At 43.8% G+C, this 16,483-nt stretch overlaps 7 protein-coding genes across 7 annotated transcripts; 4 read left to right on the forward strand and 3 right to left on the reverse strand.

The window, feature by feature from the left end:
- Positions 1–110: 110 nt before the first annotated feature.
- IL334_006302 (uncharacterized protein) lies at positions 111–2,908 on the forward strand (the record flags this gene model as incomplete). The annotated part of the gene is made up of 4 exons (XM_062938006.1): positions 111–134; positions 279–523; positions 768–2,412; positions 2,483–2,908. The coding sequence occupies 4 exons, from the start codon at positions 111–113 to the stop codon at positions 2,906–2,908; spliced, it is 2,340 nt and encodes a 779-aa protein (XP_062794057.1).
- A 914-nt stretch (positions 2,909–3,822) lies between these two features.
- IL334_006303 (uncharacterized protein) lies at positions 3,823–4,788 on the forward strand (the record flags this gene model as incomplete). Its single annotated transcript, XM_062938007.1, has 1 exon — positions 3,823–4,788. One exon carries the CDS (start codon positions 3,823–3,825, stop codon positions 4,786–4,788), a length of 966 nt encoding a protein of 321 aa, XP_062794058.1.
- A 377-nt stretch (positions 4,789–5,165) lies between these two features.
- Positions 5,166–7,267, forward strand: IL334_006304 (uncharacterized protein; the record flags this gene model as incomplete). Its single annotated transcript, XM_062938008.1, has 7 exons — positions 5,166–5,281; positions 5,374–5,689; positions 5,847–6,236; positions 6,363–6,550; positions 6,674–6,774; positions 6,881–7,106; positions 7,171–7,267. 7 exons carry the CDS (start codon positions 5,166–5,168, stop codon positions 7,265–7,267), a joined length of 1,434 nt encoding a protein of 477 aa, XP_062794059.1.
- Positions 7,268–7,405: 138 nt separating this feature from the next.
- IL334_006305 (uncharacterized protein) lies at positions 7,406–10,120 on the reverse strand (the record flags this gene model as incomplete). Its single annotated transcript, XM_062938009.1, has 17 exons — positions 7,406–7,500; positions 7,572–7,842; positions 7,944–8,026; positions 8,093–8,239; positions 8,306–8,318; positions 8,407–8,478; positions 8,535–8,568; positions 8,629–8,703; positions 8,856–8,998; positions 9,071–9,129; positions 9,198–9,245; positions 9,304–9,355; positions 9,423–9,509; positions 9,592–9,666; positions 9,736–9,842; positions 9,922–9,942; positions 10,012–10,120. The coding sequence occupies 17 exons, from the start codon at positions 10,118–10,120 to the stop codon at positions 7,406–7,408; spliced, it is 1,491 nt and encodes a 496-aa protein (XP_062794060.1).
- A 751-nt stretch (positions 10,121–10,871) lies between these two features.
- IL334_006306 (uncharacterized protein) lies at positions 10,872–12,346 on the forward strand (the record flags this gene model as incomplete). The annotated part of the gene is made up of 11 exons (XM_062938010.1): positions 10,872–10,898; positions 11,068–11,140; positions 11,195–11,208; positions 11,265–11,334; positions 11,416–11,500; positions 11,561–11,572; positions 11,639–11,704; positions 11,768–11,861; positions 11,927–11,941; positions 11,999–12,061; positions 12,104–12,346. 11 exons carry the CDS (start codon positions 10,872–10,874, stop codon positions 12,344–12,346), a joined length of 762 nt encoding a protein of 253 aa, XP_062794061.1.
- A 206-nt stretch (positions 12,347–12,552) lies between these two features.
- IL334_006307 (uncharacterized protein) lies at positions 12,553–14,185 on the reverse strand (the record flags this gene model as incomplete). The annotated part of the gene is made up of 5 exons (XM_062938011.1): positions 12,553–12,690; positions 12,793–12,929; positions 13,031–13,147; positions 13,311–13,423; positions 13,689–14,185. The coding sequence occupies 5 exons, from the start codon at positions 14,183–14,185 to the stop codon at positions 12,553–12,555; spliced, it is 1,002 nt and encodes a 333-aa protein (XP_062794062.1).
- Positions 14,186–14,626: 441 nt separating this feature from the next.
- Positions 14,627–16,035, reverse strand: IL334_006308 (uncharacterized protein; the record flags this gene model as incomplete). The annotated part of the gene is made up of 2 exons (XM_062938012.1): positions 14,627–15,082; positions 15,142–16,035. 2 exons carry the CDS (start codon positions 16,033–16,035, stop codon positions 14,627–14,629), a joined length of 1,350 nt encoding a protein of 449 aa, XP_062794063.1.
- Between the last annotated feature and the right edge of the window lie 448 nt (positions 16,036–16,483).

Consider the following 16,483-nt stretch of genomic DNA (forward strand, 5'->3'; position numbering starts at 1 on the left):
TCTCCCAGATATATAGTACATAGCATCGCATAAATCCGCCATCAAACGAAAATAACTCCTTGTTGAAATTGAATCAAAGTGATTGATCACACCACTTGATATATATCAAAATGGCTCAGATCATACCATCTATTGTAAGTGCCGATGCTTAGTTGTCTTGACATGAGTTATTTGCGTATGCTGATCGGAACATTCCTGCCTATTCTACCTTGTTCGTCCCAAATCATCCGTATTTGACCTTACAACACGTTCTTGACCAATGTCGTGGATACGATCAGACCTCTCTTCCTCTGGATTCGGGAGCAGCCCCATCAGTGGAAGATATCCAAGATCGTTTGCCATCCATATGTGTAGATTATCTATCACATGACTGGTCAGAGGAAGACGTTTGGGCATCATGGAGAAATATGACTAGGCATAAGCACGAAATCGCTAATGGTGTAAGATTGGAAAACGCAAGTTGGAGAACATGGCAGAAACAGAGGAACAAGTTGAAAACTATCAGCCCAGAAACTTTGAATTGGTGAGTGTATAGCGTCGTCGACCCACCAATCCAGCGAAAATTTTGTCCGTCATTCATTTTTCGGAAGGTACTGTGGAGCGGAGTTGAGAAATCCGAAGAATCACAGCGAATGAAGCAGAATTACATTGTTGAGGGTCTTCGCTAACTGTTCAATATTCTCTCTTCGTTCTCTCTCCTCAACCTACCATTGTCACCAATTACCACCAATGATCACCTCACTCGTACGCTCTCCGTACGCCTGCAGGCTGAAAGATTCCGACGTGACATGGCTTTATGGTCCTTTGCACACTGCCAATGTTGAGCCTGTTCGGCCATTAAAAGTCGCTACTACCGATGAGCGACTAGGTATCGATCTACCGAACCCTAAGCTCCCCGTTGCGAAAAAACCTATACTAAAGCATCGAACACTCTCTGAAATGCTCACCGGTCCTCGACCATCATCCCCTATCCTTGAAGCCACGACATCCCGTCATGAATTCGGCTCCGACGACGACGAATTCGAACGACCAATGCTGCTTCAGAGTAAATCGGACACCAACGTTATGAGGGCTAAAACTGCCCCAGTGATTCGAAAAAGATCACCCACTGTAGAAAAGAAATTCGACATTGGCGCTGAGGCTCTTGCTGCTGCGGACACCACTGCAGGTGCAGATTCTGCTTCTGTTGCTTCTCCCGGATCAGCCACAGATGGAGGTAAAAGGCATATTAGTTTCAATACTTTTGTCGAGCAAATGGTTGCCCTTGACGAACCCCGAGAACAACAAGCCGATCTGGACAGTTCTGATGATGAAATGCTAGAAATGAAGTCATCGTCGCTCAGTTCAAGCAGCAGATCTTCAAGGCCATCACTCAGTCGAAACTCCTCATCCGGTTCCAACTCAGCTGACCACTTGACTATTGCCAAGATCGCCCCCACTGTATTGAAGACACTCAATCTTCCTGGAAGCTCTGGTGCAATGATATATGCCCCTCCACCTGAATATCAATCACCCAGCCTCAATACGCATGGAGCATTCGACTTCCCGTCACCTCAAGTGGATCATCACACTGGAAAATGGGCAGATCATGATGAGGATGAAGATGAGTATGGTAGTGTAGGGTATGACTACTTTGGCGGACCTGATCTCGGTGGAAACGGCCAACAGAACCAGCAGGTAAACGCACAACCCATCCCTTCGCACGTTGCTTCTCCTTCATACGGCAAATCAACACCGCCTACTGTGAGCCAACCGCCTCCTCAACCGAAATGGCGACAGCAGAATCAACCGCCTTCAGCGGAACCTTCCTCAGTGTCTTCAACCAACTCCTCTTCTTCTTCATTGAATGTAACATCTCCCCCTCAACCCGGACGAAGCATACTGAAAGTCCGATCTCCACAAACTCAAACTGCCGCGATTCCCGAACCATCATCCCCACCCATGGCATATTTCAATTATACTCCTTCAGCAGCAACCGGTATCGGAGGTATGAGGGGATCCGTCTCCGGCGCATCATATGACCAACAAGCACCCGGGCCAACTGGTTCGCCTGTCACCTCTCCTCAAGCCCCTGTAGCTACAGCCGAAGAACGGGGCAGAGGAAGAACTCCCTCGAGAGATAGGAGTTTGAACGACCGATCTACCTCGAGAGGTACATCCGCCAGCTCCACTGGGTCATTCGGCTCGAATTCTTCGGCTAGATCACCTACCGAAGGTGTCTTAGGTCAATCAGGTGCTTCTGGTTCTCATCAAGCCCTACCCAGGAAGGTAGTGTCACCACCTCAATTAGATAAAGTACAAGAAGGTGTATCGTGGCAACCTCCATCTGCTTCGTCTGCTTCCAACGATAAAGGTGAACCGAATTATATACCCGATCGATCCAATACACCCACACCCCACTCTTCGCCCCAAGTGAGTTGAATATTTCCCCTGTTTCATATTCTACATCGAGATTCGGTCTGACTGACATTTATAGCTTTAGATTTCCCTTCGACCTTTGAAAGACACTTCTCCAGCTTCTTTACCTCACACTTCCACTTCCACGAACACATCTGATTTGCCCAAAGCTGATCCTCCGACTACCGTATCACCAACATCATCGTCTTCATCAAACAAAGCTCAAGGTGCAAAGGCGACAATTGCACATGTGGGTACGAATGCTCAACCCACCCTCAGCCAACCGGTTGATGATGATGATGGCGCTAGTATAATGGGTAGAGCGGCAAATATAGCTTCTACAGCAAAGGATTTATTAGGTGCTTTGTGGTATGGAAATGAAAGTGGGAATGGAAATACAGGAGCTAGTGGTTCAATCTCGAGACAAGGTCAAGGTCAGAATCCAAATTCAGGTAGAAGCGTATCATCATCAACAGGAAAAGGTCACAAAAGGGGAGCTTCGTTAGGTTAGGAGCTTCGGTTCTCATAGGATTCTCTCATAGGATCGCGCATACATACATCATAAATCGCAGGATTGTCAATACAAATCAATCATCACATTAAATACTTTTACCTTTTTCACCTCTTTCAAATCATCGTTCCTACTGTCTTTGTCTTATGTTCCATCTTCATCGTCTGAAAGAATAATCATTTCATTTCATTTCAGAATATATAGGAGGGATCGATCGTATAGGTGTATGCATGTATTCATTCTCTTGTCTTCCGCATATGAAACCGTTTGCTGTCTTGTATATCAATATTAATTTTATACTGTACTGAAGGCGCGAGGGGAAGAAGATGGTTCCCACTCTGAGCCATGGCGGCGTGTTTCCTTATTTCAGATGAAGAAAACTACGAGTAATGACTAATCATGGCCAATGCCCGAAAAATGATTGCTAATATACCTCCGGATATGCCCGAAAGTCCAAAACATCGTTGAGGTGCAGAACGACGAGGTACGATACGATTGATACTCTTGGTTCCCATTGTCAACAGATTTTTCATCGGTGTCGGGGACGATACACGAGACAAAGCGGTGCGTGGAACTGGTAAGATGATCATTCGGCGTTGCGGTGGTTATGAGATACACCTTCACAGAATTGCAGATGGCCGGGAATGCTTGTCAATTCTGAGATGTATCCGAGGTATAAAAGGCTTATGAGATGATGCGATATTACTCTCATTTCATGTGCGCTTTTCAAGTCCATACGTCAGCTTCAACACAATACCTATACTTACCTAAACAGTGAGGCCAATAAAATCATATCCTAGCAATTCAATAGTCGCTGGCGAGCAAATCAACTTTCGCCTTTCATAATATATAATAGTATAGTCTCCTTCTCCACATTCTGCACACTCTCCATCGTTCGTTGAGATTTCTGCACTATGTCATCGATCGACAACACACCGCTTCGAACAATCCTTGTCACTGGGGCCACCGGTCACCAAGGTGGAGCGTTGATCGACGCTCTAGTTGCCGAACCTTCTTCAGCAAAGCAATTCAGCATTCTCGCCATCACCCGCAATGCCAACTCATCTAGCGCAAGGAAACTCCTTTCAAAATCGTCGAACATCAAGATTGTTCAAGGTGATTTAGATACACCTTCAAAGATCTTTCAAGATGCTAAAGCTCTATCACCCGACGGGAAGATTTGGGGAGTTTTTTCCATGTTTGCCAAAGAAGAAAAACCTGCTTCAGCAGAAAAATCTCATGAAGTGAAACAAGGTTATGAATGGATAGATGAATGTATCAAAAATCACGTTGAACACTTTGTTTACAGCTCAACTGATAGAGGTGGAGAAAAGAGATCATGGGAAAATCCAACTCCAATCCCACATTTCAAAACCAAATATCTTATCGAACAACATCTGTTCCATTCCATTGAAACCACAAAATCCACTATGAAATGGGCGATTTTCAGACCAACAATGTTCTACGAGAACCTGGAACCAACGTACGAGATCAAGATGTTCATGACATTCTATCGTGATGTGATGGGTAATAAACCTGTCGGATGGATAGCTACTGATGATATTGGTGTATTCGCTTCTAAAGCTTTTCTTTATCCTGAAGAATATCAAGGACGTGCAATTACATTAGCTGGAGAAGAAATCACCATGGATCAGTTAAACCAAATATTCATCAATGTGACTGGTAAACCTGTACCTGTGACATTTGGCTTTATGGGATCACTCATGCGTGTATTCGCTAAACATTATGCTATAATGGTAGATTGGATGAAAGATGAAGGATATCAGTACGATATAGCTGAATTGAGGAGGATTCATCCTGGATTAATGGACGTAGAAACCTGGTTAAGAGAGAAGAGTCGGTTTGAGAAGAAGGCGTAGTTGGCGAAGGAAGGTAAACAAGTACGGGGTATGATCTATCAAGTTCGGCAATTTCCCAAGTGTCTGCGTGCATGTATATAATGACAGCTAGATTGCTTCCCCATGTATTATTTGACTTTGGAATGAACTTTGGTTTTGCTCAATGCTTACGATACGAATACAAGTACAGTTATATACACTTGTAAATTGAGTGGGATGGGAAGATGCTGATAGTGGCTCGTATCCAGGCACGACAACAAATCACAATCAATTCTATGATTTTCAGATTCGACGCGTTGACATGGAGGATATAGAGAATTGATTACTCGTATACCTCTCTTCTGTGACACCTGAAAAGAGTATCAAGATCTTTCGACTTGGCTCTGATAAGGTAAAAGATGGCGAGCACACCGTATATACCATGGCATATATGGCGGAAAGTACGTGATTTGCTCTGTTGCATCTTGGCTGGATTGATAGCTTTAGAACTTGGAGGATGGGATATCAAAACAAAGTGAGTTTACCTGGCCAATCTGTACTTTCTCTCATATGGATACAACGTTGTCGGTTCACGCGAGTATCTAACACTATAGCTATCTCAAATAGTCTAGGTCTCTCACCGACCAAGAACCCATATTTACTTCCGGGGTATCTATCAATCTCGCCATGGAATCCACATGAGAATCGTTGGATGCCATTTACATCTTCTCCACCTCCAGCATTACTAGCTTCGCTCTTACGGTCTTCATGGAGGACTCTACCTCCATCGGGCGTATCGGATATTAGAGATCCAAAAGATTGGTGGGAAGGGGAAGTAGGACCAGATGGAAAGGATTGGGAAGATGTCACTTGGGCAAAAGGAAGAACTGTTCTAGTCTTAGGTGACAGCGTAGGAAGATTTCATGTAAAATACCTTTGTGAGGTGAGTGAGTGGATGTTTGATAGAACTCGGCATTGCCATCAAACGCCTTTCGTGCTCAATTGATCACAGGCTCTCACCCTATATACCGAGGCACATCTCGATTGTCTACGAGGATTTCGCTGACAATCTTGTGTCTTCTGTCTGTTGGTAACGATAGATGGCAGGTGAACCATTTCATGAAATGCCATGGGGTCATCCATTCTCTCCTCCCAAGATGGAAGGTGAAGAAGCAAAATCAGAAGAAGAAAGGTTACCGGAGACGATAGAAGAGATCGCTTCATCTCAAGGTCAAAATAAAAGTGGAAATCAAAATAAACGAAACCTTCCTCGTGATGTACCCTCCCCACAATGGGATATTGACTCCATCTCACCAGAACCAGAGAACGGGAATACAAATGGGACGATACTGGGGAGGAGAGATGGATCAAGACATATAGGAAATGAAGGTGGCTATATGGGTCATTATTGTCACATACCAGGAATAGATTTGATGGTTATTCAAGTCTTCAATTACGGTTTGGACGAAAAGAATTTCTGGACTTTGAGAGTGAGTGTATAAACGTTTCGACTGTTTGCTCCCAGCCTGAAAGGTATGAGACGTCAAGAATGTAGTCTACCCTGTCCATTTCGCCCGTCTGTTCTCATGCTCAGTGACCATTCTATACTCTTCCAGGGCGATTATATACCGCCGTACACTATCGAATCGCGACTCACACTTCTCGCTGCACCTTATATACGGAAAGCGGGACGTCCAACAACAGCACCAGAGTTGACATACGTCGGATCGGCATTGTGGGATACCACAAGATGGATGAGGGAGGACGCAGCCGCAGGCAAAGATATCAGCCAAGGTCTGACAAAGTGAGTCAAGAATTTAAAGGCGAAGGGGTTTTATCACTTCTAAATTTCGCCATTGTCACTTGAGAGCATTATCGAGAGCAGGGGAACGAGTTAAAAGTCTGACATATTATCTATTTCTCATAGGGAACGCCTGTATTGGTACAGAACAAGAACACGTCAAGTATTGATGCACGCAAGGCAAGTTTTCCCAGAAACGAAACTGAAATGGGCAAGTCACCATTATCGTGAGCACCTTCTGACCGTTCATCCCCCATCATCATCTTCTTCATGTCGGAAACACTCACTTCATGTTCATCAAAGCTGACCTTGCGATGCTTACCGACGGAACAGCTCTACGAGCAATGTCGGGTTGGTTCTTCGAGTCAGGCAATCAAGATCAAAAACCTCAAAGACCGCAACAAAAGCTCAACAGATTAGCTCCGCTACACGAAGCTGCGAAATCCGCTATAGATGATTTGGGAGATACTACAACAGAACAGAAAAGTGTATTGAAGGATGTGGATATGGGAATGTGGGGAAAGAGGATGATAGGGATGGAAGATCATCAAAAAGACGAGTAAGTCCATATTAGCTATTCCTCAACCATCTGTGGGACTGATTTAGGTGTCACCTTATTATAGCCTACATCAAAACCTTCTTCCAGGCGGTTACCTCTGGGCAGATATGATGTTATACGATCTAAGGGAAGCGGTGACCAAAAAATGGTGGAAGCCATAGTAGTTTCTGCATACAATGCATAGAGCACGAAGGTCACTTCCCTGCGTTGGACGTGAACACTTCATCGTGATACAGCGATAAAGATTTGACCTGACAGACGTTCAGATCCTCGAGTCTCGATACTCTTTCCTCTCATGTTTAAGACTTTTCGTCGGATTCGCTCGACTGGCCAATCCCTCGCTTCGAGTCGTCGGTAAGGATCTTGTTCAATCTGGTACGTTGAGTGCAATTGCCTGGTGATCCCAAGCATGAATCAGTTTGCCATCTCAGGGCGAGCAAACACAACACCGAATATAAAACTTACTGAAATGGAAACTCTTAGCTAATTCATCCAATTCTTTCGTACTTTTACCCCTGAAATACTCTGCAAACTCTTTGACCATTTCTTCGCTCAACAATATATTCCTGACCAATCTTGATAGATGCCCTGTCGCATTCCACGAATCGTTGACTCCTCCTTTAGCAGGATACCGTTCTTTAATCGTAGGTGCGTTGGCTTCTAACCATTCTACAGCAGGTTTGAACAGACCCTTGACATCAGTATCATCCGCACCCCATTTGTCGGCTGCAAGGTGCTATGTCCGGTAAATGCAAGTCAGCGATGTCCGTCATGCCTGCTTTAGACATATGGGTCGATTGACGGGATGTCATGCTGTTGGACGTAAGTCGTACTCACCTTCTTCTTGTGTAAAAACTCCGATAAGAGCTTGACATATGCAGTTTCTTCACCAGCGTATACCATTCCTTGGAATCCGACATCTAACCCAACGAGCGCTCATCAGTCCTCTTCAAGGTTTGAGAAATCATGTACACGAAGGAATTTACCTTTATACAACCAGATAGTCCAGCTTGCTCGAGCTTTGTCATATATATCAAGTTGTAAACTCAAGACATCGAACCGAGTATCATTGATCTTTTCCCAGTCCGCTTTACCATCAGAAGCATTTTGATATACTGGACCAAATTCACCAACTGGCAAATTCGTGTTAGCGTTCAGGTCCAATGTCATTCATGAGCATTGTCAGGGAAGAGACTCACCCCATACTGGACCCTGTTCAAAGAGGAGAGGAAATCAGCGAGTCGACCGTGTCCCACTGCATTGCTGCCCATGCCTTGGAATATCTGGTTTGGCAACTTACTTTGTTTGTCCTCATGTACTCTGTCTTCCTCTTGAAGGCTTCTTTGTGTGTTTCTATTTGCTTTTTCGTACCCTTGAGCGAAAACATCATTAGTATGCCACGTTGGTAGAGGACGAAGGACCTCTCACAGTGAATGGTTCAGGTGCACTTGGGAATCCATAGCTATCAAAAAGGACGGTGAGTATTGCCCTCAGGTTTTGTCAGACCACCTCTTTGACTCACTTTGAATAATCGTGGCATGCATACACACAGTTGGGAAGAGGTTCGCCGAAATGACTAAAATCAGCTGCAAATGTGCTGCGCAAGAAATCCTAATCAGCTTTCAGCCGCAAAGAAACGTTAACAGTCCATGCTGAACGAGAACTCACTTGCCACTAAAAGGACATAAAAACAAAATCAGTTAGTCACTGGATGCAAGTTGCAATGAACAAGTGCAAACAGGCGCTCACTCAAGGAACAAAATGTGATCGTCGTCGATGGCTCTGATAGCTTTTTCAATCCTATCGTAAAACGCGACTAGACGAACATGTTTCTCATCCGTAGGTTCATTCAAAGGGTTATATCCCGCAACCCAGGTGTTATTCTTGTAGTGCTACCGAAACACAAGGGACATTCATTACTCATGTGAGATGTTGTTGATTTTAAGACGATGCATATGACTCACTCGAGCTAAATGTTCCCAAATAATGATTGTACGGTCTTGGAAATCTTTATGATCGTAAACTGTGCAATGGAACACCATCAGCTGAGGGAATTTATTGATTCCTTATAAAAAAAAAGGTCAGTCTCACATAGAGCTTTATGAGTCGGATTATCAGAATGCCAATCGAAATTTTGACCTAAATCAAAACGTTCTTATCGGTATTCTCAAAATGGAATAAAGACCTGTTGGCTTACCTCCTGGAGCAGCGTGTAAGTCGATAATAGTATATATACCATATTTAGCACACTATGATGTTCCAAGCCTTCAGTTCATGCACTGATTTGAGATGGTTGAAAATTCGATTGTAACATACAATATCAACGACTCTGTCCAGATGTCTCAGTCCTTCTTTCTTGAATACTCTTGGATTCATATCATCCTCAAAATGATGGTAATTCACCTATCCATTCATAAAGTTAAAATATATGGCATGTGTCAGCTCATATCATATACATGTACCGAATGGAATGAACAAGTCTTACAGGGATTCTGATACAGTTCATTCCCAATGAAGCGAAGAATTTAGCATCATCTTCGCCGAAAAAGTACTCGAGGAACTGAAAGAGCGCACTATCATCAGTACACGATATGAATTTCCTATTTTCCCACGTTGCTGTACGATATACCTTTTCAAAGAAATATTCGTATTTCTCATCACCTAGAACATCTTTCAATGCAGCTCGGACTTGATGTTCATGTCCCGTATATCCAGTGATGAAATTCTCCATATTCACTGAAACATCATTTCGTCAGCTTCCAGACTTTGCTTTCGGCGACACTTTATGGGAGATTTAGTAGATGCATTGACTCACTCCATCCTCCTATAGCGGTACCTAAATATGAACATCGACGTACATGGTCAATGGCCTGATACCTCTCATCCTATAATGATCATTACTCACCTTTCAAAATCACTTCTTCCCCTCGAAGGGTGATTTTCTCGCCATCTACTTTAAGGAAGTCCTTCTTTGCCATACTGTTCGATTGGGTTTTAGATTGAAAGCTACCCATCTTGTCTTTCACACTCCAGCCTTGATCTATTTTAAGAGAATGGATTTCAGCTTTGATCAGACTAACCTGGAATCATATTCATCAGCTTTATGTCGGTAAATATACTGGAATTCAAAGTGGAGGATCGGCGCCGATTTCTCCGACTACTATGCGGGGCAAACATCAGTCAACATATCTGCCGAAATACAACCGAATTGAGATGTAGAGATGTCTTGTCTTTCAGGAATATGTTTGTTGCAGCGCGAGACATCGTGATCGCAAGCAAACGTGGCGAGCTTACTGGTGTCAACATGTTCTTTACATTTCGGATGTGAGGACAGCATGTATAGTAAATGGTAATCACCGGATATTGGAGATTATTTTCAAGTGTAAAGTCGTAAATATCACCTGTATATATATGTATATGCATACAATCTCTTCTAAACACTATACTCGAATCTGATGCAATCGCCATGTATGTATTGTTATACCTTCAGAATCTAATATGATGCTAAACAATACCCAAGGGAGGATAGGATTTTATATATATGCCACATCATCTTCCTGCCACGGATATAACCGTATCACAATCCTTTAATCCTTTCACAGTTTGTCTATGACCGAGGTGTGAAACATCTCATTACTTGACCTCAAAGCATTTGGTTTCATCGTTCTCTCTTTCTCTCGTGATCTGAATCTATCTGAATCTTCCTCGTCAACTCGCTTTCGACTGTTCTCACGACATAGATCCAGCTAGAAGATTGACATAGAGATGGCCACGAAAGTAGCTCAGAAGAGGGTGTGTTTTCTCATCATCATCATCAACATCGCCACCTTTCATTCCTTCCTTCTTCTCCGTTATTCCCTCTTGTCCCGCTTTGCGATGCTAACGTAGTATATTTTGCAGCTCCAAAAGGTCAGCCCACCGCTAAATACCACTCATACGCATGAGCTGACGATCTTCGCAGGAGTACCTCGCCATGCAAAAATCGCCTCCGCCGTTCATTTGGGCATGTCCGGAAGAGAAGAACATACTTGATTGTGAGTCAGACGACCATACTACTTCAGTAAATCATCGCTAATCTACCTCCTCAGGGCATTTCATCATTGTAAGCAACTTAGGGAAATGCTTTCTGGGGAGTGAAAGCATTAACATGAAAACTAGCGTGGACCTCCCGATACACCATACGCAGGAGGAGAGTATCATGGTCTTATTTGGTTCCCAAGCGATTATCGTGAGTCATCATTCACACATTTTACGCATCGTGGTAGCATAGTTAATCAACAAGCTTATGTGACTCTTTCTGGTCCGATAGCATTCAAACCGCCAGATGTAAAGATGTTCACCCCTTCTGGAAGATTCGAGACTGGACATAAGATCTGTATGAGTATGACTTCATAGTGAGTCGACCATCTAAATACCCAAAACATCCAGTAAGCTAACAGCTACGTTCCGCACAGTCACCCTAGCACGTATGTCATCTATTGATCCTTACCATTTGTTATAGGAACCAAGCTGATTTTAGTCGAGATTATCAGGTGGAACGCGGCATGGTCTGTTGCAACTATACTCACAGGATTGTTGAGCTTCATGCTTTCGGACGAGTAAGTCATATAATTTTTCCCGCTCAAGAAAATTGTTGAGCAAAAGCTGACATCGAAACTCAGGATTACTGCTGGAGCTGTCAAGACCACAGAAGCAGACAAGAAGATTTTGGCCAAGCAGAGTCACGCTTTCAATATTGGAAATAAGAAATTCAGAGTGAGCCATATGCATCTTATCGCGTATCGTTGTTATGTGTGCTGACATGCGACCGTTGACGTCAGGACATCTTCCCTGATGTAGGTCCTTCGTTAACTCTGTTAGATGGCAAGAAGTGCTAATATTTTTTTCCACAGTATGCAAAAGCTGAGATGAAAGACCTCCCAGATATGGGCAAAGGCAATCCGTCTTCCTCGTCCGTAAGTTTATCTAACAATGCTTCATGTCAATAGATGTTTAAGCTGACAGACCTCGGTGTTGAGACGTCCAAAGTGATAACTGCAACTTCCACGACTGCTATCCCAGATTCAGACTCCGTTATTCCCTCAGATGATTCTAAAACAACCGAACCCCAAGCACCTCCAGATACCCGCATTATACGTCAGCCTCGTATAGGGCCCAATTGGATACCGAGTTGGAGATGGGTAGTCGCGGTTGTTGTTCTAGCAGTGGTGGGCAGATTATCCTCTTTTGCTGGCCTATGAGAGAGGTCTTCCTCATTCGTTATTTAGATATCGATCGCTGTACATAGACGGTGGGTCATGTTGTATAATACTTTATGATCATCAGTTTCATTCTTCTCCTGTGAATTACACCTAGTGATACCCTGATCAAACGACCGAGCAAGTCGTAACGAGATGAGGTAAAATGGTAGAACTATGGTTGGTTGCATTTGAATCGGACCATACGTTTAAGTTCTTCTACCGATATCAACACCGTATCTCCCTCTTTCCCTCTCGATCTCTTCTTTACTTTTCATTCCGTGACCTTTATTTTCCCTTGGTCCTTTTTTACCGAATAGACCAGTACCAAATCCAGCTGGATTGCCCTAAGAGTAGAAAAGAATGTCAGCATTTACTGATATCCCACTTGATGGCGAAAGCATCGATTTGGACTTTTGATACGTGGCTTGAGATTTTGAATCACTCACTCCACCATGTAATACCTGTATAGTAGCTTTCAAAACGTCTGGTCTATTTCTAGATCCTACGATCATTGCACTAGCATCTTTAATACCACAAGCAGTGAATATACGATGGATCATGGGTGGAACCATTAATCCAAATCCTACACAATTCACTTGTAAGCCTTCTTCGTCCATGCGAATACTTCTTGAAAACAAATGGAAGATTGTGAGTGACGAGGATGAATTGAAATGAACGACCTACCTGGTGGTCTAGCTCTAAGATGTACTTTTGCAGCTCCCCATTTCCCTTGAAGATCTTTGCCTTCTCCCCAAAGTGTACGAGATTCATATCGGTTGACATAATCCATGCTGAGTACGGCTATATAATACCATAAAGAGAAGTCAGTGGGGAAGCTCATCGCGGTGAATGCTGAAGGTCATCCAGAATGCGACAGAGTGAAGTCTGGTGATGGACGACACGAAAGAACCATTCGATTCCATGACGGCAAAATGAATCTGTAGAAGGCATTCGCCCAACTCACCTTTATGGAAAGCAGATTCAGAAGCAGCAGCGCCATTGTGCCCTCTACCTCGACCTAATCCGACCAAACCTCTTTCTGCCGATCCAACAATCACATAAGCCTGATTGACACCCCTACAATGGATGGAGAACAAGAGCGTCAGCGGACAGACCCTCAAGCTATTGACAGTCCTTGCATTCCCAGTAGCCTTCCAATATAAGTCATACACTTTTCAGTGTGTTCTGTCCATCTGGGCAGATCTGCCAGTAGCAACAGTATCGACCAATAGTGTTGAGACCTCGCTCGTGTTCTCACTGCCCCAGACTTCTTACCTCTTGCTTTTCCACAACAAAACAATACATCTTCTAGTACAGTAAGGGTAAAAAACCTTGAACTCACATTTTTCCTTTTTTAGTCATATGTTGAACTTTTCTACTTCTCACCACGAATCTATTCAAATTTCGGATCTCATCTCTTGACAGGCCACTAACAGCAGACAGTTTCTGTTCTTTCCTCAAAGCACTTTGATCTTCTAAAGTGGTCGGATAATTCGATGGATGAGGTGGTGAGAATAAAGGCGAAGGATGGTTGTAATGTTTATGTAATGGCGAAGAATGTGTATTTGGGAACGTAGGTAATCTCGGTACAGGATGGTAAGGTATTGAAAATGCTTGTCTTGGAATTCCACTTTGTACATCACCAGATGAAGATGAGGGAGTAGATGGTGATGATGAAGATGACGATGAAGATGAAGATGATGATTGAGGAGGGAGTTCGGATGAAGCTGGCGAGATTGAGGAGGATGAGGAAGATTCAGCGATGGTCGAGGCTGATCTTGTCAAAATCCTACATGATGAGCCGAGGGCTCGGAATGGTCTAGTAATATGCTTTGACATGATGACGGTATTGACGATGATACGAGCGTTCAATAGCGATCCTTCAACATCAGAGATTATAAAATAAGACTGGAATAGACGTGAATTGAATGAGCATCTATCTTGGACTGATCTTTTGAAACTTGAACTCTGAAATCTCTCTCTTGGTGGACAAGCGATATAACCCCGATAACGCCGATGCTCACCGTAGCAAGTGAATTCTGAATGTGGCACTCAAAGGGAGGTTACTAGAAGACAGTACAAAACGCACTACACGTTTGAATATAAGTTATATATGTGTGTTACAGAGTATACAACCAAGAAATAACGATAAAAATGCTACAATATAAAATGGCTATCAAGCAGGATACATAGTGAATCATGTGATATGACAACATGACATACCGCTCTGATATAGGTAAAGAACCACTTCATCATCCAAGTCACCTCGTTCCACCATGATTATCTAACTTCCAACTTTTGCCATTCGTCCTTCAAGGCCCACAACCTCCTAACGGCCTCCTTCTCTTCTTCCCTCCAGTCTATGAAATTGCTCAACAGTCCCAAGTGTATTCCTACATCTTCAATATCTGTTCGGCCTAACTTAGCGTAATGCAGTCGACCGAGGCTTTGGGATACAGCGACAATCCGTTTAGTCCTTAATTTCTCGTCGTGTCTTCTGTCTCTCAATACTGTAGTAGTATCGATTCTGCACTCGGAGATCAGTCTTGAGTAAACTAGTCGGACTTTGATCTCTCCATTTCCCACTACATTTCTCTTCCCAGTAAAAGTCGTTTCATATGTGCGTTTTGGCGAGATTCTACTCAAAGGGTCTGAATCAACTTGGAAACTCAGTATTAGATCGGAAGGCGATGAACAAGTAATCGACAGGTTGCCTAGCGAGTGATACATCTTGACCTAGGCGACATCACGGTAAATCAGCTCCTTTATCACGTACGGGTTGAGGTACAACATACGTTTGTGGTGATTCTCTTGAATCTTTCAACGATAGCTCTGACGTTCTCCCAATCCCTCTCATCCTTTTTAGTCCAATCAGCCGTATTTGCTAAGTCAAGTACTCTTTGTCCGTCTTTTTTTGCTTCGGTGGATGTCTGGATTGCTCTTCCCCCGCGAAGTATTTTGATTCGCTTTCCTCCATCCAGCAGCAGGATTAGCTCGAAAGGGGATGATGAAGTCAAGATATATATAGTATCAATCTTGCCTTGGATTAGGGGCACAGGGCGGGGGGTAGGTGGAAGAGGATACGCCAGGATAGGATGGATGGTCGGCTTTGATACCTGTTGAGGAGTGAGTCGCGCAAGGGTAGTAGTCGGTCGACGTACAGCTGCCTGAGGGATCTCTATGGTTGTCCGGATAGGTTGATCGGGAACAGGGATTATGACGACTTCATCAGAGTTTTTAGGGAAGAGATTCGAGGAGCACCTGGGAGAATGCGGTGGTGTGGTCGGTGGAGTCAACGGAGCGGAAGTCGAGAACGTGGTGAACCGTACATTGTTTTGATTGCTGGATGAACGATATTCGTTATTTTCCTTGAAGCCCTTGCCTTTCGTATTAGATACAGGTCTGCCACCCGGTAATTGGCTTCTAGCTTCCATCAACCTCTTGTCCCCTTCAAGCCTTCTTCTTCTAGTATCCTTCCATCCCTTTTCCAGATCTCTGAGTGGTGAAGGAGTATCTTCCAGGTGGTCAACCTTCAGACGCTCGATAAAGGAAATCCGATTTGGCGTCAAAGCACCAAGTTCAGTGACTCGTGCTTCGAACTTGGGAATCTCGATTGGCAGTGTGGAAGAAGGACCAGAGCTCTCAGTCGATAGCGGACGTCGTCTAGGACGAAGGGGACATGATGACATGATCCTTCGTCATTGCTGATTGGAAGAAAGAGGAATGATATGTGTAAGTTGGATGATCTCTGTTTCACCTACATTGATATCAGTCCGGTTAAGTTGAAGCAACCGAGTTAGAAGAAAGAAAAAGCGGTGATGACCGAAGAAGCACGTGGAGCGATCAGTACGAGCGAAATGTTATCACCGACATCGGCGTTATCATGCTGCTTTCACTGCCACTTTCTATATCTCCGGTTATCCCCCCCGCCTTTTGATGATTTTCCCTCTTCCTTTCTTTCTTTTGGTTTCTGTGGGTATCGGGACACTGCGAATGTCAGTGAATGTGAACAGAGGCATCTTCTATCGTATCGACATCATCAATAGGTCTCTTCTGCTCTTCATCTTTAACAAAGGCTTCATCGTACTTCCCGCTGTAATAGCTTAAACTTGGTTGCACGTGCCATATACAAAAAAC

This window comes from Kwoniella shivajii, chromosome 8, assembly GCF_035658355.1.
Source record: "Kwoniella shivajii chromosome 8, complete sequence".
Classification (NCBI taxonomy): domain Eukaryota; kingdom Fungi; phylum Basidiomycota; class Tremellomycetes; order Tremellales; family Cryptococcaceae; genus Kwoniella; species Kwoniella shivajii.